Source organism: Ceratotherium simum, chromosome 2, assembly GCF_057802395.1.
Source record: "Ceratotherium simum simum isolate JZ-2026a chromosome 2, ASM5780239v1, whole genome shotgun sequence".
NCBI lineage: Eukaryota > Metazoa > Chordata > Mammalia > Perissodactyla > Rhinocerotidae > Ceratotherium > Ceratotherium simum.
In genome coordinates this window covers 56,767,175-56,793,554 of record NC_141901.1, presented here as the reverse complement: position 1 = coordinate 56,793,554, position 26,380 = coordinate 56,767,175, and the positions used below count along the sequence as shown (strand labels likewise).

The window sequence follows — 26,380 nt, the reverse complement described above, 5'->3', positions numbered from 1 at the left end:
TAGATTATGAAGGGCCTTGGATGTCACGCTAAAAAGTTTGGGCTTTATTCTAAAAGGATAAAGAAGGAGTCATTGAAGTATTTTAGCCATGAAAGTCATTAACATATTTGTGGTTTACAGAGTTCACTTTGGCTGTAGTACGAAAAATTTACGAGGCTACTGCAGCAAAAAAGGCAAGAAATTGCAAGATACAGAAACAATTCAGAGGTAGAGGTAGTGGAGAAAGTTGCATCAAGAATTTATTGGCTGTGAAGAGTGAGTGAGAATAAGTCTGAGATTAGACAATCCCCAGATTTCTAAACAGTCGCATTGAGGAGAAGTGGTTCCACTCCCCAAGAAAAGAAATACAGTTAGGGTGGGATGGGATGCTGAGTGTAGGAAATGTGTCACTCTAGGTTGGACATGTTGAATTTGAGGTAACTTAGATAATCTAGAGACCACTGAATAAGCTATTTATAGCAAGGAGATTGGTGTACAAAAGATAAGTTGTCTGTGCAGGTTAGGAAACCCCAAAAAGCTGGCTACCACAATCCTGGTTTATTGGAAGGTTGTAGAAGAATCTCATATAACCCAACAGCAGGGGGTAGAGTTGGGCCTTCCACATACTGAAAATTTGTCTGTAGCTATTTTCCATCTTTCACTGAGGCAGTTTGAATGTTCTGCTTCATGTCTGTTTCATTCTCCCTGCTTCTCTACAAGGCTAAGTTATTGCTTCACCAGAACATGGATTACATGGATTTTGGGTTGTCAAAAGGCTGACTTGGGCTTAACTCTCTATGACTTAGGTCTCTGCCTAATTGCTTCTACCTCTAAGTCTCCAAGTACCAATTACAAATTCCAGGGAGAGAGAATTTAGATTGGCTCGGTTTGGGTCAGGTGACCGCTTGTGGACAGAGACTGGGCTTACATGGGTTCTAGGTCTGTCCCTTCTGGGATGTGGGTTGGCAGCTTCTCTAAGAATGGAATGTGAGCAGAGAGGAAATTATTGGCTGAGAAAACAACTGGCACCTGGAATATGGTAAGAATAACATTCAGGATATAAATCTGGGCTGGAGATAAAGATTTGGGGAAGTAGTTAAAACCAAGGTATTGGTTGACATTAACTAGGGACAATTTAGACTCTGAGAAAAGGTCACGGCTGAGATCAGAACCTTGGGGAGCAGCAGTATTTAAGGACTGACAGGAAAAAAACAAGTCAATGAAGGTGACTGAGGAGAGAGAGAAAGAGATAAGAAGAAGGATAGTGCCACAAAAACAAAGAAGGAAGGAAGGGTCAACTCTGTCAAATTCTACAGAGATTGGGCAAGATGAGAATGAAGGATGACAAGGAAGCTAGTGATGAGGAAATATTCAGTGAAGACGTGGAGACAGAAGCCAGATTACAGTGGATGACATAATAGTAGAATGTCAAATAAATGAGAGGTAAGGAAGTAGAGACAACTTCTTCTTAAAAAGTTTGACTTTGAATGGAAGGGGACAAATAGAGCTGAAGATGGATATATGGTTGAGGAAACATTTATGTACTAATAGAAGATTCTGGGGTGGGGAGATATTGAGTATACAGCCAAGACAGACAGTATTTGGTGAAGTCAACTTTGGGAGGAGATAGAACAGGATGGACCAGAGCTCCAGAGATTGGGACAACTTTCCCACTGAAGCAAGAGGGAGAAATGGCATATAAGAGGTAATGAATAACTATTTTTGAACAATAAATGAATCGACTCATGGAGTAGTGGTTAAGCCAGTTCGCAGAGCTTAGGTCTCCATTTCTCCTGGGATCTCACTTTAAGGCATGGGGATTCGGTCTTGAGGGCATGAGGGTCTGAGGCAGGACTAGGCTCACCAACTTGAATGAGGTGTAGGACAAACACAATGGAAGGCCTTTATTCTGCTCTTCTTCAAGATTTGCTCATGATAACTCCCTTAGTTGCCTCACTTCTTAGGGAAGCCAGAATTTGACAGCAGGGGTGGGGAGGGGTGGGGAATGTGGCTGTGCAAAAAGAACCTTGGGTCAGGAGTCAGAAAACTTTGGATTCTAGTCACTTGCTGAAATTTACTGACCATGTGATCTTAGACAAATTGCGTAACTATGCATCCAGTTTCTTCATTTGTAAAATGTGTGTGATATTACTTTCTCTATTTTACAGATTACAGATTTTACAGATCACTTTTAATTATATAGGTACTTAACATACTGTAAATATTATAGAGCACACTGCAGCTGTAAGGCCCCATTAATTTATACCCCAGGCATTCTGAGAGTGTGGGTTGCCTGTGCAGTGTCCCCTGTGGAGCTAATTCTGACTAACTACACATACATGTATGGCATGGCCCTGGAGTACTGTTTTCCAGGTTCCTTGGCTACTCCACGTGTTGAGAACTTGGCCTGACTGACAGTGCAAAGCATCCCTGCTGGCATAGAAACTGCCTGGAGAGAGAAGCATATTAAAATCACAAATTCATTACTTTCTCAAGACTAGGGCATATAAAGTTCAAACAGCTTTATAAATTGCCTCCAGAAATTATAAGGCAAAAATTAACTCTGACTCAAAAATTGCATCCACGTTATAAATGCCACTTCTCTCTCTCTCTTAATTATTTCCATCTCCATCGCCACAAATCAAAAGACAGCACAAGCATTTTCCACTGCCGAGTTCCTCAGCTTCTCTGTAGAGATGAATGAAAACTAAAGATACAGGTGTATTTACCACCTTTTAGCCCAGCTTCCGGACTCCTATTAGGCCCTCTGACTAACTTCCATCATGCAGTATCTGATTGCTTTTAAATTCAGGTCATATGGAAATAACTGTTTGTTTTCATCGCCAGCATAATGGGTACAAATTAAGCTAGTAACACCTGGCATCTACTGCTCACTGACATTGTGAAGGTTAATGAGATAGTGCCTATGAATCAATCTGTGTTCTTCATCTAAAAGCGTTTGTCATGCCAAATTGGACCAGACATGAGTGAGGGACTGTGCCATATATACTCATTTCCTTGTCAATTGTGTGTGTGTGTTTTTTTTTATTTTTTTGTGAGGAAGATCGGCCCTGAGCTAACATCTGCCAATCCTCCTCTTTTTTTGCTGAGGAAGACTGATGCTGGGCTAACATCCATGCCATCTTCCTCCACTTTATATGGGATGCCGCCACAGCATGGCTTGACAAGTGGTGTGTCGGTGTGCACCCTGGATCTGAACCGGCGAACTCCGGTCCACTGCAGCAGAGCACGCGCACCTAACCGATTGCGCCACCGGGCAGGCCCTCAATTGTGTGTTTTGAAATCAGATTTCTGGGGGCCGGCCCCGTGGCTTAGCAGTTAAATGCGCGCGCTCCGCTACTGGTGGCCCGGGTTCGGATCCCGGGCACACACCGATGCACCGCTTCTCCGGCCATGCTGAGGCCACGTCCCACATACAGCAACTAGAAGGATGTGCAACTATGACGTACAACTATCTACTGGGGCTTTGGGGGAAAAAAAAAAAAAAAGGAGGAGGATTGGCAATAGATGTTAGCTCAGAGCCGGTCTTCCTCAGCTAAAAGAGGAGGATTAGCACGGATGTTAGCTCAGGGCTGATCTTCCTCACAAAAACATAAATAAATAAAAAGAAATTATAGTCCGTCATGGTGCAAAAAAATATTGGACATATAAAGAAAATACATATGGGGAAAAAAGTTCTTATTTAACACTTGACTGTTCTGGATCTAAATAATGAGAATCCTAACCTACAAGCTTAGGAATGTATATACATATCACCCATTAGATCATAAGCTCTCTGAGAGCAGGGTCACCTTCACCTTCATACCCCCTCATTGTACTTTGAATACAGTAGTGCACACAATTGATGCTCAATACATATTTTTGAGTGAAATAATGTACATTTCCGTTGCCACAATTTTCTCATATAACTGACACAAAGTATGAAGGCACAGACTCATTACAAATAATTTTTTTTCTTCCTTGAGACTTTTCTGGGCCCTCGACAGCATACGATAGGGAGCAACAGAAGAAACCTAGGCAATGTTTGCATCCACAAGACTTGATAAGTGTAATGCAAAGAAGTCTTCACTATAGTCATATGGGAGGACACACGAGAGTTTGCAGAGCTGATCCAAAGGTAGCTGATGTTTAAGTTGTTGAGAATAGCCCAGTTTTTGTTGTTTCCTCTTTTGCAAAAACAAAACAAGAAAAAAGAAAGGAAGGAAGGCAGGAAGGAAGGAAGGAAAGAAGGGAGGGAGGGAGGGAGGGAGGAAGGAAGGAGGGAGGAAAGGAAGAAAGTAAGAAAAAAGAAAAGAGAAGGAAAAAGAAAAGAATTTGGAATTAATATGAGTAACAGGATTTTTTTTTTGTATTTTATTGAATTCTGCACATAACATTTACAATGAAAACACTTTAAATCCAATGACAAATTTAAAAAATGGAAGAAAATATCACAATCAACTCACAATAAACTCAAATCAGTATTTACTGATATTTACTTAACAGAAGGCCCAAAATTATGACAAGAACACTAGAGACCATAGCATAAGAGCTTATTTTCACTTTACATTGATATGTGATAAATTAACATAATTCCATGTCAAAAGAAGATAAATATAGAAAAAAATACATGTTTGATTTTACATTTTATTTAGAATTCCATTATTTGTTATTATGTCATTATTTAATAATGATTATTTCATCTCATACAAAATAATACTTGTTCGACTTATCTGTTTGATGAGAACTAAATTTAAGGATAGAAAATTTTAAATTCTGATATAATATAGCATATGTTTCATTTAATGATTCACAGTAACAGTGCAACGCTAGTCAGTAAAAGTACAGAATGTATCACAGACTGCTGATTTACAGGGAAAGCAGTAACAGTGTCTCTGTGTTTGAAAAAAGAATAAAAATGTAGTATTATGTCATGGATTAACACAGGAATGTTCTCCATATTCAAACTGAGCAGTCATCAGATTTTAATTTTATCTGGGAAATTACTTAAGCAGATTTTTAAATATGTGGATAAACTTTACCATATATTTGAACTATGGCTGAATGTTAATTAATACTGTTATTATACTTGATAACCAATTCTTTATGAATAGTTACAGGAAATAATGAGTTTTCTTAAAATGAAGACAGGTTTTTCTACCCACTCCCCCTTCCCTGTCCTCTGCTAATCACAGAATACATGTGACAAAAAACAATAGGCTGAAAAATGGCTACTATGGTTGGTCTGACAGAATGTTTTCTCTGAATCAGAGTGTTTGCGGTTTCTTGGGTTGATTATTGCTTCTTTCAACTGTTCAGAAATCAGTCATTACAATGGATTTTTTAAAAAGGAAATTAGAAAGATCAGTGAAGATCATTTTTTAGTCTAGAATTTTGATGTCATATAGATTTAGTGTCTGTGGTCAGGGTGTATGGACTTAATTAAATGTTTTAGATGGAAAATGTTTGGCTATCATCCTGTGGAAGGACTGGACTATATTTTGGAAGTATCTAAAAAGGTCTGACAGTAACAGCAAAAATGCCTTGTGGCTAAAACCTGAAATTCCCCAATGTATAATTTAGAATTAGGTTTAAGCAAAGTTTTAAAGATAATGGCAGTGATAGGGAAAAAATAACATGATGGAGGGAGAATAGTGTAAAGAAAATGAGACTTAGAGCCATTTGCTGGCCATATAATGTTGGACAAGTCACTTGATCTTTCTAAACCTTGGTTGTTTACTCTCTAAACTTCAGATGGTATTACTATCTCATATGGATATTTTAAAGATTAAATAAGATATGCGAATGATTTTTGCAAAGTATGAGATAATCAAGAAACATTAGACATCTCTATGAAAAGCTCGCAGTGTTATATTTGATATTCTGATATCGGCATAATTACTATCTATCTATATAAGATTTCAAAAATGGATTCTTATTACATTTAGCATATTACATAGAAATATTACATACACTGTTTGCTTTCCCTTGTATATATATGTAGAAACTTTTTAACAGAAATTATACTATTTTATGGGGTAGTTCCAAAAATGGTCTATACAGTGCCCTTAAAATTGAAAAAAAAAGAGAATATTCCTATTTGGTTTATAATCATACAATTTTATGGCATTTAGGAAAAACACTTTGACAGTTTTAAGTAAACTAAATACTTAACCTCCCCACCCCAACCCTAGCATTAAGAGATCACACCATGGAAACAATTTACCAGAAGAAATACTACTATGGTTTGTTTTAGTATTGTCAGTTCACAAATTGTTGTAAGATACAATATTTACACAATATGCTAGAATCACCATTTAGCAAATTTCATCAACTTTTAAAAAAAATGGATAAAATTACTTCTCACAAAGATCACTAACACGAATACATAAGAGACTCAATTACACTTACAGTGAAAATTCAGATTCACAAAACCAAAATTATCAGATTAAATGTTTTAAGGAATTGCTTCACTAGTCAAAATATACATTTTCTATTATTATAGAGGCCTTTAAAAACTGGCCCCTTTTCTGAATGGAAGGATATAAGACTAAACCTCTGGACGAATAATCTCGGTATGACAAAATATTTCTGTATTATTCAAATGGACCGCTATCATTTTAACAATTTCCCTAGTGTCCATATTTTAGCATCTTTCTATCCTAAACTCTTTCTACCATAAAACCAGCAACCAGAATATACTCGTTTTTCAGTGGGTATAATTATCTCTTATTTTCTATCTTGTGCCAAACCTATAACCCTTCTTTTTCCAACTGTCCGCTAAAGCCAAACAGAAGCGTTTGGGTTATCCCTGAATTTTGTTTCTCACTCCTGAGCAAAATTAATTACAATATGGCTCTATCAGGCCTCTTTTGTATTCACAAAAATTTACAAAATTTTGTGAATATTATTTTAAATTACAGCCATTTATTCTAGGACCAAAGGGGCATTAACTTTTTAATGTCACAAAAATGCACCTCACAATCAACTACAGTTCATTGGTAAGCATAACATAATTCTGATTTGCTAAGTGTTTATTAAACTACAAAAATTTAAATAGAGGCTCACGTGAACAGACATTTTGTTTAGATAACTAACTTAACATTCAAAGATGACATGATAAATCATAATTAAACCATGGTCAAAATTAAAAGTAAGGTTTACATTTTTCACATCTTGCTGAGGTCAATTAGCAATATTAGAAATACGAACATTGGGATTAGCAGTCTGTTCAGTCACATGAGTAGAGATATGTGGCATCTTAGTGACTGGAGGGGAGCACTGAAAATGAGAGAGTTTTCAAAGATGTAAAGAAACATACAGATTACTAAATTTAAAGTCTTCACTGTACAGATAAAGAAATTGGGGCTCAGAGAGGTTAAAGGGACTTCCCAAGGGCACATGAGAGTTATTGGCAGAGCTGGCACTAACGCACAGACACCTGCTTAAGGTCTGCCAGACTGCTTCTTGTGCAAAAGGAATCAAGAGATCATAAGGCACACTCCTGTCCCTCCAACCTTTTTCCACCTTCTCCCAATCCCAGGATTATAATGCTGAGTGTGCAGTAAAGCTCTGGTACTGTTTTAGCATCTCATATACAATTTCAAATCACCTTAACATACAATTAAATTGAACAAATAATCTCCCTTCCTTTCCAGCTATTAATCTGTTTCCATTCTGCAGAGTAATTTTTCTACTTTTTCAGGATCCCACTATAGACCAGTGACACTTCTTAGAAGAGAAAGAATCCTATTTCTTCTTCTCACAATCAACTTAAAGAATGACATATTTATGACACTTTCAAGGCTTAAATTTTATTTCCATTTACTCTTTCCCTCAGAAATGCATAAGAAAATCTCAGTACTTAATATTCTTCAAAGCCTTTTCAAATGTGTGTGATGAGGATTTGGGGGCTGGAAAGGGGCTTTGGAGATTATTTAACCCAGCACACCCACTTTGCAATTTAGGAAATTGAAGGCTAGCCATGGTAAGTGACTAATCTAGGGTCCCACAGGTAGAAAGTGGATAAGAATTTTGGTCTCCTGATATCTAGACCAATACTATTTTTACTACCTATTCAGTGAACCATATTGAATATGACAATTTACTTATCCAGTACCACTCTGTGCTTTTATTGCAAAAGTCCAGGTTTTGTCTTTATATGAAACTGTAGCCTGCAATAATAATGCAGATATGATATTAAATGTACTATAATGCTTAAAGTTGTGTCATTGGTGTTTTATGAAGGTAGTTCCTGTGTCTATTTTTGTAACATCTACCAATCCTTACTAAAACATCTGAATATCTAAGACCTCTTATAGGACAGTTAATTGGTTTATTCCAACATCCCAATAGCTGATGTGAATTACTTCACTGCTGACCAGGCTGTGATCATCAGTTATAAGCCTTAAGGTGGCTGATGGACTGACTATTCTCTGGGCCAGTGTCTCTACTACGTGGGCTAACACAGAACAAAAATACAGTGGTGGCTATATTTTCACTTTAATCACAAATCATCTAGATTGGAGGTTCACATAGCCCAAATATGAGACACCTGTCACTATTTTACTTTATTTTTCCTAGACTGATTTGGTCTCAGAATATTGACCACAGAGAAATTACCAGCAGGTTGTGCAAAATTCATAGTAGACGTTGCCTCAAAGAAAGTTACCTGGATTGCATCTCCTATCCATCTGTTTCGCTGCTAGTAGGTATAAGATTGTTTCAGTTACTGTTTCTTATATATTAACAATGAAATTCTTCACCTGTATTTCCTTCTACAGGGCATCAAGAGTATTACAATTTTGGCTTTGCTACTGAAATATTTTGATAATAATTGAAATTCTACAAGTGCTCCTATTATAACAGCATTGTTATGCATTTGAATAACAGGAGATTGGTTATTTATGCATTTGTTCAGGTATATTTTGAAAATAAAATATGGAAATGAAAAAAAGTCTTCTTTATACTAAATGCTCACAGTTTGACTTTCCATAAGGCTTATTAAATAATATACAAATAGCTACCATTCTGCTGAAATGTCACAGTAAATACATTAATAATGGCACAGAAGTGAAATGTCCCCAAATGGGAAATCATCTTCATGACTTCCTGAATCTCTGCTCCAACTAAACCTTTGCTTTTTTTCAATTGAAAAGTTACATTTCTAAAAGAATATAAAAATAGAAAATGAGTCAAGAAACCTTTTACAGATATAATTTTGAAGGAAATTCTATAAACATTAGATGAAATACTATATATATCTTTAAGAATGTGCTTTGTCTCGCCACACCAAACATCGCATGAAAACTAAATTGAATGAGTATATAATATTGAACTGTTGAAAAGTACAACTAAATGTTAAAATATTAGTTAAGATAGACAACTTAAACATATAAGTACTAATATATATTTTTTAAGTTAAGCTCAGCTAAAACCTACCTACAAGACACTAATTTGCAAATCTATCATTTTGAATCAAAAAATAAAAGAATGTTTAATCAAGCAAGGCACATTTCTTTTAGGCAAGTCTGTCTTTAATACCACTCATCTGGGCACAGTGTCGACTTTACTCATTTACATGTAAATGGGCTAATTGATGTATGAGAGCCTTTGGTACATGACACACCTTCACAAATAAAGTTGCACCCTAACCCAGAACATAGAAAATAACACTAATATATCTCATGATTAAACATAGTCCAGTAATTAGCTGAAAAAAGAAAATAGTAACAGTTGGCTTGTTGGAAACATTTAGGTTTTATCAGCAGTACTGATTACTTTTTGGATGATTAGATTTCATCAAAATGTCAAAAGGTTGAAATGATACCTTGGTATTTTTAACATACGTCCTTATCTTTTTATCAATATCATTTATATTGCACACAATTTGAAGAGAATCCTCCAGCTTCAGAGCTGTTTCCTTTATATAAAGCATTTGTCACAGACATGTTATTTAATGTCAATTGAAACAAAAATATGTGCTGGCAGACAGATCCCCGCCCATCAGCGATATAACCAACACTGCATTCTTGATCTAGGCAATTTGAAAAAGAGCATCCTACTGGTTGGTGCAGCTCCACAGTTCTTTACGTGAGGGGCTCTTCAGGTATCTGTGGACAGAGTAACCACAATAATTTACTGTATACTTAGTTTTTTAAAAATTATAGACTTAAGTCAATACAAAATATTCTGTTCATTATACTTTTCAAAACTTTATTTTTTTACCGTTATCCTGAAAAGTTTAAGCAATTTTCTAAATGTATTAACCATACATAGACTGCTTTTAATTTTTAAGTTAGAAAAAGTTTCAGAGTATGCTGAAATTATGAACACTTTTTTCCTTATCAATAATGACCTCCAAATGTAGCCCAAACCAATGTGATTGCTATTTGAACACGAAAAGTTATCGTCATCTTTAGAACCATCTGAAAGTTTCGGAGTACCTACTGTTTTTTAGAAAAACATACATATTAATTTTCTCAATGTATTTCCAGGGGTTGGTTTTTTTTCTAGCTGTACATCCCTCTGTGGTAATTTAAGATGAGAACTCTTTTGAAGTGAATAGAAATCCCATGCTCAGATAAGAGTTATGGAGAGGGGAAAAAAAAGGAGAGAGGGAGAGAGAAACAGCCTCAAAATGAGTACTGTGAAAACCACATGCTACAGACTCTATGCCTATAGTTTATCTTGTCATTACAAATAACTTTCAGATTTACTGATCCTTTAAAATATGAACTCTGCACACTTATCTACCAGCAATAACCACTTGACCAGAGTCTGTGGAGAACTAAGAAATAAAAGTTCAAGGTTTGGTGCTCTCCTCTCCCAACTACAAAAAAAAAAAAAAAAAAAAAAATTATTTAGAAATGCTGACAGTAAAGTGTTTCTTAAAAATAGCATAAGGCAGTATGACTGTCTTGTTCACTGCTACATCCAGAATCTAGAATGGTGTCCGGCACATAGACACTTTATACGTTGAATGCACAGTGTGTGACACATAGGAGGTGCTCAGTATATATATGCTGAATGAATAAATGGATACGTAAAAATTAGATTGATGTACTCTAGAGATCTATTAACTAAGATAAAGGATACTTACAAAGACAAACACAGAAAGTGCTAAACCCAGCTCCAGGTTTCAATATGTGAATATTATCCATCATAATGCATAGAGAAGACTGTTTCCCATATATACTCCTGGTTTTGGCAGGTGTCTCAAAACCAGTGGTAAATGCCTAACGATGGTGATCTGGAATTTGAATGTGCTTTTTATGGAAGAATCATTCACTCATTAAACTAAATATTGTATGCCTACGGTGTGCTAGAAAATCATCTAGTGAAAAGTTTTCTTTATAGGCCTGGATTATACTTGATCATTCTTCATCAAAGATATAACTTCTTCCTAACACTAATATTTGGTCAAAAAGCAAGAGTATATTCTTGCATCACAGTATGCTTAATTTTCATTATGAGAGTTTGCAAATTACAACGGTCTAACAGCTATTAATGACTACTAATTACAAGAAAATGACAAGTAACACGAATGATCTGCTATCCATTTTACTTCTTAAGTGCCTAGCTTCTGCTCAATGCTACTGTAGCATTGGTTATTTTGAGATGGTTCTATTAAGCTATTCCTATCTTGCTACTGTTATACCATTTTTATATAAGAGGTTGGGCCTCTTTTTAACCTCATGTGTCAGTACTTGCCTCAAGGCTCTTGGGACTATTAAGTATGTATGGTATAGCTTGGCATCCTAATAGCCTGTAGGTGTGGAGGAAATTGCAATTTGACAGAAACAAAATATGAAAGTGATATTTGGATAGTAATCATAATGTTTATATTAGTGACTAAAGAAATGGGTTGAAGGGCTCAGAAAAAATGGACATTGACTTAAGTATCAAAATCAACTCTATAAAAAGAGAGAAAGGAAGTATAAAAGAAAATGGTCACCTATATTTGAAGATGTCTGACCAAATAAATGCTCTAACATATAAAGCAAGAAAAGAGAAGAACAAATTTCTATAATTATCAAGTTTGTGAAGCAATTAATACCTCCACCAAGGCATAAATGAAAGAGGTACAGAAACCCTGCTTACTTAATTGTTAGCCTCACTAATTTGTATTTGATGAGGAAAGAGTTAAAATCATTCTATAACATGTAGTTTTATGGGAACTTTGTTTTCAAGTGTCTATACTTGGACATCTATTAAATAACTTAGAGTTGGCTGCACACCAACAAGTTCTACAAATTCTACTGACCTAAATGGCAATGAATTAGCCCCAAGGACTAGAAAAATTTCTTGCTCAATTATGTATAATTCTGTGATTGGCCTCTTGTAAATTATGTACTCTTGGCAAGCAAAAAAAGTTTAAACTCACTCAGTAATTAAAGTTGGTAATGTGCTAAGATGTGAGCTTTGTCAAAAATCTGCAAAGTCATGGGAAGATGAGCTGTGAGGTGTAATCACTACTACTTTGAGCAGTATTTAGGTCTACTACTAATAAATATCCTCAATTCATACAGTTGCCTAGTAAAATAAATTGATCTTTTGAAATCAGTTAAAATGTTTGCAGGTAAAAGATTTATAGAATACAGATACAAAGCAATTCAAACACAGTTCTTACTTGGAGAAATTATTTCTATTGTGGTTTTTAGTCACCCATTCCATTTTGAAGTCTGACATACAGTCACTCTTGTTTAACATGATTTTTATTATAATTTCTTACAGAAGTAATGTATTAGTGTAATATCTGATTTTTTTTGGTCCTGTAGTCATACATGAGGTAAATATAAAATATAATGGCACGTGAAGCTACTTCTGAAATATCTAATACCTTGGCTATTCCAGGTTGAAACAGAAAATCCAGTAAAACCCATAATGAGTTAAATAATAAAAATAAACAATGTAACAATTCCTCACCCAGGGAAAAAAACATGAAAAAATAAAAAACAAAAAGTATTCATTTTAATTCTCTTTTTTTGTGTCATTTCTTTAAAAAGTCCTAACAATGTGTCCTCAGAAGAGACATAATCTCTGTCCTATGTGGGCTTAACTGTGTAAAGTGATGGAAAGTGAAAAGAGTTTCTAACTGGTCTACAGACATAATCTCAAGCACATATGTTAGTTTTCTTTAATTTAGTGACATATTTGGTAAAGGATATTGTGCCACTTGGATGTACAGAAGCAACACCAGGTCAATCTCTGGTCTAGTTTGCCTGAGAAATCCAGGGAAAGGAGAAAATTCAGAAGGAATGTGAAGAAAGTTCCTCCTCTTCTCATATCAGGAGAATCCCTACTTCCTACTGCAGAGGAAAGTGCATCTGAACAATATTACCTAAAATCATGACAATATCTGCAGTACTCATGGATATCAATGCTTGAATTAGTTTCAGTAATTCCATCCTACGTATGTTGGTTTTTCAAAGCTACTAGGAATTTCCCGATATCAACATACGCTACTGGTGACTCTCACCTATTTTATTTAGAAGTGGCCTAAGTTTTGTTATTATAAAGTCACTCTAAGAATCTGCTCTTATTTCTCATGGATTCCATATCCTCAGCTTCTTTCACACACACAAAAAAATCACTTAAAAAAACAGCTTATTTCTGTGATCCTACCATATAGATCACATATAACTTGATATACCATATAACTTGATAATTACATTAAAAATTAGGTTATTTTGTAAAAGAAACGATTTTATGCATTTTAAGGCCATAACTACAGTAGCGTAATTCTTTAAGGTGACTCATTGGTGAAATCTCTAACGCTGTCTTCAATCAGCTTCCACAGTAATGACCCCGTGGATATCTAAAGACTCACCAGTAGCTGAAACCAAGATTGAACTTACAGGGAAATTTCCTCATAATATCTGCTAGATAGGTAAGTTCCCAGAGATACCACTTGTTTGTTCTGATTTTTGCTGTACCACTTAAACCAATCAGTCAACAAATATATATTGAGTATCATTTATAAACAGCATTCTATTAGCTATTAGGTAGAAAACATGGTCTCTGTGAAGCATTCTAAGTTCCAGGTATCCTTGGTGATTATGAGTGATATCTCATATAATGTTATATTTAAATTATTTATATTAAGGAATTCCATCCCCTTAATTGGGTAGTACTTCATGTGGAAAACCTGCTCAAGCATGTTTTGCCAAATAGAAGCCTTCTCCAGTGAACCAGTTACAAGGAATTTTATCCAAAAGAGCCTGGGGAGGAGTATAAGCTTCACAGTGATAAAATGAAGCATAGATATACAACATGAAAATTTAGCTTATAGTTTAAAAATACTCAAATTGGAATGCTATTTCCTTCCTCTTATTCCTTCCACGAATAAATACTTATTAAGCATCAGCTTTATTCCAGGTACTATTCCAGGTCTTGCAGGATACAGTACCAATGAACAGACAAAATCCTTGTTCTCATGGAAGGCAAGGGAAGACAAGGAAAACAAAGTAAGTAAAATTTCTAATATGTTAAAGGAGAAAATAGAGCAGAAAAAGGATATAGGGAGCACTGTGGCGCCTGCAATTTTAAATAGAGTGGCTAGGAAAGGCTTCACTGAGACGGTGACACCTAAGGAGGTGATGGAGTGAACCACGCAGACATCAGATGCTACTGCATTCCAGGAGGGGGAACAGCAAGTACAAAGACGTGAGGGGGGCATGCCTGGTGTACTTGAGGAAGAGCAAGGAGGCCAGTGCAGCTACAGTGCAGGGTCAAATGGGAGAGGAGTCAGAAGTGAGTCAGAGGCGTACGGGGGCTGGATTAGGCAGGGCTTTGCAGGCCACTGTAAGGGCTTTAGTTTGTACTCTATGAAATGGGGAGCGAAATGGGTGTTTTGCCACCAAAAAGTGACATGATCTGACAAGTGTTTTAAAAGGATCGCTCTGGCTGCTATGTTGAGAATTGACTCAAGCAGGGAAAACGATGGAAGCTAGGGGCCCAGGAAGGAGGGTCCTATAAAAATCCAGGTGAGAGATAAGGACAGCTTAGATCAGGTAGTAGCAGAAGTCGTAAGACTCTGGAAACATTTTAAAAGTGGGGCCAATAGGCTTTGCCAATAGATTGGATGGGGAATTGAGAGAAAAAGAGGAGTCAAGGAGAATCCCAAGGATTTCAGCTTGAGCAACCAGAAAATTGAAGTTGCCAGTAATCAAGATGGGAAAGGGTGGGAGGCATAGGCTTGATGGCAGGGGGTCGGGGAGGAGAGGGAAGCTCAGCTTTGGACATATTACGTTTGGGATATCCATTAGATATCCAAGTGGAGATGTTAAGTAGACAGCTGGAAATTCAATCTGGAGTTCAGGAGAGAGGTTCAGGTGGGAGATAGAAACTTACATATAGATAGTCTAAAGCTATGAAAATAAGACTGAATGCACAAAGAAAAGAGATCTAAGGACTCAGCCATGGCCCATGCGGCTCTCCAACATTAAGACCCAAGAGAGATGAGAAAGCCAGTAAAAGGGATGGAAAAGGAGAGGCCGGAGAGGTAGGAAGAAAATCCAGAGTGTGGTATCCTGGAAGCCAAATTGAGAAATTCTTCTCGGGGGGGAAGTATTCTGCAGTGCCAAATGCTTCAGATGGATCAAATGAAATGAGTAGTGAGAAATGGCCGTAGGAGGTCACCAGTGACCTTGAAAAGTACCCTTTGGTGAAGTGGTGGGGGTGAAAGCCTGTTGGGAACAGATTCGGGAGAGACTGGGAAGGGATTCAATGGTGAACAAAGAGCAAGAACAGTCCCTACTCTCGTAGAAGAAATAGACATTAATCATATAACACAAATACATGTAAAGTCACAGCTATGTCAAGATCACATACCATATTCAATTCATTCTAAGACATACTTTTTCAGATTTGAGCATCTATGAAATTGTGGTGTACCTTAAAATCACTGGTACTTTCCCTTATAATTGCCACTTTTTCTTTTTTTAACGGCACATAAAATAATGGTGGCTCTTATAATCAAAGGCACCTTAAATTTGATGAAATATACCATAATAGGGGAACTGATAAAACCAGAGTCATGAGAGACGTCTTGGAGGAAGTATTGGAGTAAAAATAGAAGTTAATGAGGTGAGGAGGGGAGGAGAGGGCTGCCAGTGGGAACATTTGCAAAGATCCCCATAGTTCAAGGTAGAAAGGGAGCTTATCCTGCAACTGGAAGAAGATCAGCGTTCCCGGAGCACGAGAGAATGAGGGGAGGAGCACAGGTATAGGATAAGGCTAGATATGAGGGCTGAGCCAGGCCACGTGGGGCCATGAAGGCTGTGTTAAGCCTTTGGGTCCCTATCCTAAGAACAAAGAAAAGACCTTGATATAATCAGATTTGATATAATCAGATTTGAGTCTCAAAAAGATCATTCTGGCTACCAGGTGGAGAATGGGTCAGATTGGCCACAGGAAATGTGGGAAGGCCAGTGAAGAGACCTTCATACTTACCCAGAATAGAGGTGATGGTAGTGTGCATTAAAGTGGTGGTGGCAGCAAGGCAGAAGCATGGATTCTTCTCAGAGATATTTAGGAGGAAAAATGACAAAACTCAGTGATATTTAGTGATACTAAAACTTACAGATATTTAGGAGACAAAATGACAAAACTCAGTGATAGACGAATGTACTTACTACTTTTATGAATCTATTATTACATTAATAAATACATTGAGAATATTAGGTAATCTGCCTTTTAAGCAAGGCTATAAGAAATAAAAATAATTTGTAAATTTATGCTGCATATATGAATGAAAACCAATATTTTGAAAATTCAAAATATCTAATTTTCAGAAAAAGAATTAGATTGTTTAGATCTATAGACAGAAAGTAAATATATCTTAAGATAGGGAATAACTTACGAACAGGTGAAGTGTGCATGTGTGTGTGTGTGTAATAAATTACCCTCAATGGCTTATTTTCTAAATTAAAAGGAACATGTTTAAATGTATAAAAATAAGAACCTTAAGGTTCAGAGAGAATTTCCATAAAGAACAGGAGTTTAAAATAAAGTTAACAAAAAACAAGTGAAATAGCAGTGCTGAGTGACATATAACACGTAGGTGCAATGCCAACTTTCATTCTAAAAAGTTGGTGGGGACCTCAATGGAGATTCCCAAGAGCCTTTGTGCTCTGATAGGAGGGTGAGGGTGAGGGTGAGGTTGGGGCTCACTGGAAGAGAAAAAGCTTCTCTCCACCCCCGACCACCACGCTGTGGGGTGTGATCTCTGTATCTGCAAAGTCAGAGCCCTGCATGCACAGACATTCATAACATTCTTCAGATACGATGAAACATCATTTTTTGTTCATTTAAGTGCTATCTTACTAACAACCAGAATCCCAGGATTTACTTTTCAGGCCAGAGTTCCTATTCTGTGCTATTTAGGTTGCAACAATAATAAAATGGCTCCCAAGAAAATGATGGAACCTCTTTTCCAGAATTCTTCTTTAATGCATTCAATGGTTAGTGGTGCAAAATGGCAAAATGTAGGGAAAAACAAATCTAGTACAAAAAAAGAAAAAAGAAAAAGAGAGAAACAATGAAAACATTTCTTTATAAAATGTTTTTTCTTTACAATTTTGAAGACATAATTAGTTTATATTATCATTGAAAACAGAGACAAATATTTGGAAACTTTCTAACTTGAATCATTTAAATTAAATTTGCTGGGTGAACGTGAGCATGTAAAGAATACTATTATCATATACTCTATAGCAATGGCCATTTTCTGGCAGGATGTTAGGAGCTGAGTCACAACAGTAAGATTTGGGTTCTGCACGGCTTTCCCTCCCTTCTTCCTGCCTCCTCTGACTTGCTCTCTTGCAAAGTTTATAAAAAAACAAGTTGCCCAGCCTGGTGGCATAGTGGTTAAGTTTGTGCACTCCACTTCGGCGGCCCAGGGTTTGCAGGTTTAAATCCCGGGCATGGACGGACACACCGCTCATCAACCCATGCTGTGGCAGCGTCCCACATACAAAACAGAGGAGGACAGGCACGGCTGTTAGCTCAGGGCCAATCGTCCTCACCAAAAAAAAAAAAAAAAAAAAGTGATTTCATTAATATATATAAAATTGCCAAACAAAATAAATTAATATTACAAAAGCAATAGTTTTATCTTCCTTAGTTTAAAAGGCTAAACACAAAACAGAAAGAAAGAAACCCCACCCTAAAATGCAATCCCTAAATATCCTCTTCCCCATTCTTACGCTCCTCACCTCTATCTCACAGTGTTTCCATAAGTCTTCAGACTGGGGGGCATGTGTGCTTCTTTGCATTTCTTAGAGGGAGGGGTTATCACTTCTATTCACAGCTGAGAGGTGGGAAGGACTTGGAACTGCTGTAGAAAACGTTGACTGTACAGAAGTCAGTAAATTCTAGTTATAGTTCTCAAAGGCACAGACTATTGGTATATATTATATATATATATGTAGAATTTGTATACTATCGGTAAAGCAATTACTCGAGTACGTTATATGCCAACAAATAACAAGTTTTATGTAAACAAACCATAACTTTAAATTTCTTCATACTGTGCATTTAAAATTTCAATCCCAAAATTTTATTTCAAAGTTTAGAAATAGCTTACATAACACTTCCTCTAATGTGTAGATGTTTGTGATTATGTCCCCATAGTTGGTGGGTATTTAAATTTGGTATAGTATCAGTTTAAAACACCATAAAAGAAACAAAATAATAACAATGTTATTATTTTTAGCTCTGGATTCATCAGACGTAGGGTATAGACATCTTCCCTGGGGGGTTGATGGATGTACACCGATCCAGTCACACCTCCTCCCATGAATCTTTGTACACGCAGACATATGTACACCTTTCAACATCCAAGATGTGCAACTGAGCTCAACAGTGAAGTCTGTGGTTGGCAAAGCTAACTGGCATGTGTAAACTTAGACTCATTGCATCTTGCTCTAAGCCCAAATCACTACCCATTTTCATTTGCTAAGTGATTTAGGATCTTAGAGAGGGGGCTACAGCTATTATGTGGGACAAAATTACATCCTAATGTTTTTTTGAGCACAGCTGCTCTTAAAGATCCATGGAGTGCTTGGGTAAGGCAATAATGTCACATATTTCAAAGCCCTGGCAATCTCCTTCGGCTTTCAATTCTTTTGTTTTAAGGAATTTCTCCCTTCTTAATCAGGGAGAGTCCAAATGTTTATACTACTTTCTGGCATGGTTCTTCAGTAAACTAAGCAAAGGATAGGAGATGGAAAAATAGCAATTTGCATAATACTATTATCTATGGTAGATTAAAACACATGAAAATAGGAAACTAATCTTAAAACTGAAAAATATTCATTGCTATAGCAGGGATCACTACTATGACTGACTATACTTTCTGAATATAATATTAAGTCCAGATAAATCGATCACATAAGAAAATAATATTTTATTACTAGGAGAGTCAATTCTCCCTTATATTTGATCCCTATGGTTAAAAATATCTGAAAAGGGTTAATTTTCAGTATACAGAATGAAATAGGTTTCTGGAGATATGTTCTTTATAGGAAATCAGTAATTAGTACCATGGGCTGAAGTCAAACCTAAAAGCATAAGAAATTTATTTTATCAATCTCTTTCAAGTCACCCAATAAAAGGAACAGGGGTTTTGGGGCCAGAATGACCTGGCTTTAAATCATAGCTGGTCTCTTCCTACCTGTGAAGTCTCAGGGAAATCATTTAACCTTAACCATCTATTTTTTACTCTCCTAAGACGGGGCTAATACCACTTACAGAGTTGAGAAGTGTCCAGGACATGGTTAATCTTTAATAAAGGGTAATTATTATTGTTATATAGAAAGTAAATAGGAAGACACTGATTATTTATGTATTTCATAGCATTCACAAAGCTTGGTATTAATTATACAATGTTTGTGAGGAATGATCACAATAACGTAATCTTTTAGCAAATAATGTAATAATGTAATCTCTTGGCAAAATCTCTGCTGCATATCATGCAGTTATTTTTTCTAAGTGTTATACCTGTATTAACATTTAATACTCACAACAACCCCATGAGGTACTATTTATTATCCTTATTTTACAAATAAGGAAACTGAGGTACAGGGAGGTTAAGTAATTTGCTCAATGTCACACAGCAGAGTCAGGATTCAAAACCTGGTAATATGACTGCAGAATTTATGCTATGAACCACGTCATTGAAAGCCTGAAAATAACATTCATGTAAGATAATAGCCATTCACTCGTCAAATAGGTATTGAATACATACAAGGTGCTCCATTCTCTGCTAGGCACTAATATCCAAAACTTTGTCAAGACACAGAACCTATAACCTTTAAGGAGTTTACAATATGGCAACTAGAAGCAATTATACTATCTCAAAGTTATGACTCAAAAGCCATATTTCTCTGGATTAAAAAAATAAAGGTCTCCTTCATATAACTGTTATTTTATAACCACACAATTCCAAAAATTATGGCACAACCATAGTAATTTACTTATAGAACTAATCAGAGTTTATACATGTGAACAAATGTGAATGAAACTGTCACTGTGATTTGTTCATCTTTATGTTAAGATCTTTTAAGAACAGAAACAAAAATTATTCTTATGTTATTACTACAGTGTATCTAACATATTACCACCAAAATGGGTCATAAAAAGAATTTCTGGTCATTAAGAGCACCACAAATTTGGTCAAAAGGTAGATCAATGTCATAAGTAACTCAAGTAGCAAAAGAAACTAGATAAAGGAGTCCGATTTTGATGCACATAGAGATAAAAACAATGACTCTATGACCAGGTATATAGAGTTCCTGCCTCTATTGTTTTGTTTTTTTTGTCTTTTCCTTCCTCTTCTCCCTCTTACAGTCTTATTATAAGACTCATTATTTTTCACTGTCTCAAATGCACAAAAAATAAAGTAGGCTTCTGAGTACCTGAAAATATTTTATGAGCTTTAAAAACAGGATTATTCTCATTTTTTAAGGGGAAACAGGTTGTTCAGAAGCCAAGTGGGTTAGTAGAAGGAATGGAATCATTTTCAGCTCAGTTTGGGTAAAGGTTATTCTGAAGAGCAATGACTTTTTTTTTTACCATCCTTCTGCAATAAGCAATGGCAACCACAGGACAATTAGCAACATGGAAATCAAACAGAAAAGGTATTGCAAATGATCTTTAAAAGGCACTTGCATGTAATTAGTATAAAATTATTCGTTTTGCAAGTATCGCCAGTCTAGACACAAGCGGCATTTCCCTGGTTCCCTGTACACAAAGGGAGTGCTCTCATTAGCCCACAGTGCTCACCTGATTCTGCTTGTCTTCTGGCAACCCCTGGCATAGGGCTGAAACTTGCAGGAATTTCCCCAAGATTTGGTTACTTCCCGTCCCTCCTTTTTATTGATTGTCTGCAATTCCCTCAGTTAAAAACATGCATCCTTTATATTTTTAAAGTTTATTTCACTTTTCAAGTGCTGTGATGGTAACAGTGCTGTTGTGGGATCTGGATTTTTTTTTTTTTTAAAGAGAAAGTCTGAAGGTCTCTTGTCGTAAGGTTTCAGGTGCACTGACTGAATCTTTCATTTGCTTATGTACAGAACAATTCTACATTTGCTTTTAAATTTCATTTGTTGGCTTGAAACTTCTTGGAGAAGGAAGGAAACAGTAGAGAACCATCTTTTAAAATTATTGCCTTATTACTGGCATTTAATTCAAATCATGCCTTATTGTGGTATATATCTAACCATTCCAAAGATGATATTTTCCTTCTCAATTCAGTCACTATGGAATGACAGCAATGATTTTTTTGTAGTAAAAAAATATGCTTTTTGTGATTCATTTCACCACTTCACGAAGATTCTCAGACTTTGTTCAAACAGTGGTTTCCTTTATGAAATCTTGTAAGTAGAAAACATCTGGAAAGATTACTGTGGAAAAGGCAGGGGCTAGGGGGTGGGGCTAGAGAGCAAGAGATGCCATGACAACCTTTTTCGAGTTTCCCAGGAAACATGGGTTGCTATGGGAACTGCATCAGTCAGGTCCGAATTAGTAAGTTCCGCTGGAAGGAGTGTCTGCCACTTTAATCTTCTTGTGATACTGCAGAAGCTTATCTCAGATGCATTAGGAAATTTTTTTGTTTCTCTCAGCAGCACTGAAAACATCTGTTTCTAGACTTTGATAGATGCTGGCTGGAACACACACAGAACTTCACAGGAATCTGTTAGTCTAATACTTTTGAAATGCTTAACAAGCCCCCAAGAGTTAAACTATATTAGTCAGATCAGGACATCTTGGGCATTCCCCTTTGTTCAAAGTTGCAGAGAAGCTCAAAATTCCAGGAGGGGAGTTCCAAATAGAAATTCTAGTCAAAAACCAAATAATATGGTGGGTTTACAAGTCATTGTTTTAATTAGACTTTCCATCCACATATCCACACCATAGGCAATTGAACTAAAGATTCAATAATGTTGATGGGCCCATCAAACCGAAGCACAGTTTAAGTATGTGCCTACTTTACTTAGTAAAGAAACAACTGCCTTTTAATTCTGAGGTTAAACAGTTACTCTTAACTGTTCTTTAGTTTCATTTCCTCCCAGGATATACGGTTTTTTTTTTTTTATAGGACTTGTACCAGAAATCAAGTTTAAAGTAAGTTTGTTGTTTGCAATATTAAGAGAGAGGGGGAGAAAAAAAAAAGGAGAGCTGAGAGAATGCAGCCCACTTGCAAAACAGACACCTGTTTCAGTATGAAGCAGTAGGGAGAGGGAGAAGGAAGTGTGCTTTCCACTTCTTCATGTTCTTTCCTTGATGAATGGCCTGGAAACGTATAAAACGAGGGCATACACAGACCAAGGGGGCATGTTCCACATAATACTGAGCACAGCATGTCACTTGTATCATATATTAAACATCGGTGAATATCTTTTTGATGTTGACACAGGAGTTGGGATTATTGTTCGTCGTGCAGGTGGCAGTGGAATTGCCGGTTTTGAAGGGGGTCTGGGGGAAAGCGCTATGGTTCATACCCCCCTCTTCGATCACCATATACTCCGACTTACTCAGAGTCGAGTTACTCCTTGCTTTTCGGAGCTCCTCGGCTGAAGAGGAGAGGTGCTGGCAACTTCCCACGTGCATGTACTGGGCTTGCTCTTCTCCTTCGGTCTCCCGGTGGTAGAAGTAATTGAAGTTGGAAACAATTACAGGGACGGGCAAAGCAATGGTCAGGACACCAGCGATGGCGCAGAGTGACCCCACAATCTTGCCCCCTATGGTCACTGGGTGCATATCACCATAACCTACTGTTGTCATGGTTACCACTGCCCACCAGAAGGCATCCGGGATACTGCTAAAACCTGAAGTGGGGTCGTCTGCCTCGGCAAAGTAGACAGCGCTGGAGAAAAGGATGACCCCAATAAAGAGGAAGAAGATGAGCAGCCCCAACTCCCGCATGGAAGCCTTCAGCGTTTGCCCCAGGATCTGCAGCCCCTTGGAGTGGCGAGAGAGCTTGAAGATGCGGAAGACTCTCACCAGGCGGATGACCCTCAGGATGGCCAGGGACATGGCTTGCTGTCCATTGCCCTGTCGCTCGGCCAGCTCGGTGCCCAGAGTGATGAAATAAGGGATGATGGCCACGATGTCTATCAGGTTCATGATATTTCGCGAGAAGGTGGCTTTGCTGGGGCAAGCGAAGAACCGCACCAGCAGCTCAAAGGAGAACCAGATGATGCACAGGGTCTCCACCACGAAGAAGGGATCCGAGAAGCTGGAGGCTCCCGCGGGGGCCCCCGACGTGCTGTTGCGGGCCGCCTCGGACAGCTCCTGCGACGGCGAGGCGGGGTAGTCCTTCTCGTCGCGGAACTCGGGCAGCGTCTCCAGGCAGAAGATGACAATGGAGATGAGGATGACGAGCACCGACACGATGGCGATGCCCCGGGCCGGCCCCGAGCTCTCCGGGTACTCGAAGAGCAGCCACACTTGGCGCTGGAAGTCGCGGCGGGGCAGGGGCCGCTCCTCCTCCCGCAGGAAGCCCTCATCCTCACGGAACTTCTCCATGGCCTCCTCGCCCAGCTGGTAGAAGCGGATCTCCTCGGAGAAGATGTCGATGGGCACGTTGACCGGCCGGCGGATGCGGCCCCCGGACTGGTAGTAGTAGAGGATGGCGTCGAAGCTGGGCCGGTTGCGGTCGAAGAAGTACTCGTTGCGGAGCGGGTCGAAGTACCTCATGCGCCGCTTGGGGTCGCCCAGCAGCGTCTCCGGGAACTGGCAGAGGGTCTTGAGCTGCGTCTCGAAGCGCAGCCCCGAGATGTTGATCACCACGCGCTCCCCGCAGCAGTCCTGCTCCCCGGCGGCCGGCAGCGCGGGCGGCAGCGGCTCGTAGCGGTCGCAGCCGCCGCCGCCACAGCCGCCCTGAGGCGGGCCCCCGCCGCCGTCCGCAGGCTCGGGCTCCAGCAGGTGGTCCCCGGGCACCACGGTCATGTCGGGCGGCAGCTCGGGGCCTGCGGCGGGCTCGGCGTAGCCGGGGTTCACCAGGGTGTGGGCGCCGCCGCCGCTCGCGGGGGGCTGCGGAGGGTGGACGCGGTGGCGGGCGGAGGGCGGCGGCGGCGAGCGCAGGAGGCTGAGGTGCTCGTCCATGCGGCGGGGAAGAGGCGGCGGCGCGGGGCCGCGTCGCTCCTCCTCGCGCTCCCCGCCCCTCGCCGCCTCCGCCCCCGAGCCGAGCCCGCCGCCTGTTGCTGTCGCTGCCACCGCCGCGAGGCTCCGTCTGGGTCTGGCGCGGTGCGCCCGGCTCCTCCGAAAAGACGCCTCCTCCGGCTCCCCTCCGCCTCCTCCCCCGTGGGGCGCGCGCCCGCCCCTCCGCGTCCCCTCAGGATTCCCGCCCACCGCGCGGCCGCGCGCCCCGCTCCCCCGAGGAGCCGCCCCGCACTCCTCGCCCCTCTAGGTCACGGAAGCGCCCTCATTTTGCGTCCTAGTGTTCCCCCCAATCCCTGGCTCAGCCGAGGCGGACCTCGGAGACTCCGGCCGCCGAGCCTTGGCCCCTGGGCACGACGGGCTTCTGGTCAGCGCCCCCCTCCCCCGGCTCGCGAGGCCGCGTCCCAGGCGCGGGGCTGCTCGACCGGCACTGGGCCACTCGCGGCCCCGCGCGCGCCGGGCCTCCGCGCCTTGCACTCTCCACCTGGGCCCGCCGGGGAGGCGGGCCCCGCAGAGCCGAGGTGGCAGAGGGGAGGCAGGCGAGGAGGGAGCATGGGGATGTGCTCTGGACCCAGAGGGGTGTCGGGGGAGGGAGCAGGCCAGGTGGGCGCCTGGGGAAGAAGCAAGCCTACTGCCAGCATCCTGAGTCCACCTGAGGGCAGAAGACCGCCAGGCCGGCAGGGCTCTCAATAATTTAGCTCCTTTTTGGATGAGAAGCAGAACCAAGTAATGGGTGCTGATGAGTTTCGCACCCGGAATCTGAAGATAATGGGTCTTTAAAGGCATTCAGGGACTTCACTTCTGCAGTGAATAGTTCACTCTAACTTGCGCAGCTGAGAGTTCAGCCATTGGGAAGAACCAAGGACCAAGTTTCTGGTTGAGATTGGCCGGGGCCTGGTCTTTTCAGTATGGTGAGATTTCCTGTCAGTGGGAAAATAAGAGGAAAATGAAAAGGGAAATTCACATCGCAAGTATCTGGGAGGGAAGGGAATGAGACCTGTACCTAGACCCTCTACTTAATGTTCCAGTGCTGGCCTTGTGGGAGGGAATTTGCCACACTCTAGTAGTTAAACTGGGAGAACATTCATTCTGAAACTTGTATCTCTGTTGCTTGATTTTGGCCTGGAGATAATAACTTACATTTATCCCCTTTGAACCTAAACTATTTCTCCAAATGGTTGTGGTCACTTTGAACACAATTTCTGTTTCCAGACATTTTAGCAACTCCAATTCAGAGTCAACCTTAGGCTTAAAAATGTGTTTTCTATTGTATCATTCAAATCATTTACAAAAGAAGAACTGTTGTCTAGACAACTCCCTCACCTATCATACCTTAGGTGAGAGTTCCATTTGTAGTAAGAGTGATTTGTGTTCATTGCTTCCCACCGCCACTCCTAACCGTGAGGTTTGCTAGGGCAGAGACGCGGTCTTCTCCAATTTATATTCCTAGCAACTATCGAAGTGCCTGATAAATAGTAGAAACTCAGTATATGTTTGTTGAATTGAATTCCCTAGTAAGTGATTCTTTGCATTTCTGTCTGCTCTGGAGTGTCAACATTTCTCCTCTCTGAGGCCAGGACCACTGGGATTCCTGGGATGAGGGGTGAGGGGAACCTGAGTTCACAGTACAGTACATTACTCAGTTATTCCACATGGTTTCCACTCTGCCTCTTTTGGGTACAACAAGCACTCATGTTCTTCAGGGTCCTCTTATCTTCCACTTCACCTCCACGTC

At 39.5% G+C, this 26,380-nt stretch overlaps 1 protein-coding gene across 1 annotated transcript; it reads right to left on the bottom strand.

Moving 5' to 3' along the window:
* Positions 1–4,368: 4,368 nt before the first annotated feature.
* KCNA3 (potassium voltage-gated channel subfamily A member 3) lies at positions 4,369–24,591 on the bottom strand. The gene is made up of 4 exons (XM_004420691.3): positions 21,268–24,591; positions 18,198–18,335; positions 16,435–16,498; positions 4,369–10,091 (listed from the first exon to the last, which is right to left on the bottom strand). Exon 1 carries the CDS (start codon positions 24,589–24,591, stop codon positions 22,864–22,866), a length of 1,728 nt encoding a protein of 575 aa, XP_004420748.2. The 3' UTR covers positions 4,369–10,091; positions 16,435–16,498; positions 18,198–18,335; positions 21,268–22,863.
* Positions 24,592–26,380: the final 1,789 nt, after the last annotated feature.

Coding starts and splice junctions, on each gene's coding strand:
- KCNA3 (XM_004420691.3), bottom strand. CDS start 24,591: ATGGACGAGCACCTCAGCCTCCTGCGCTCGCCGCCGCCGCCCTCCGCC.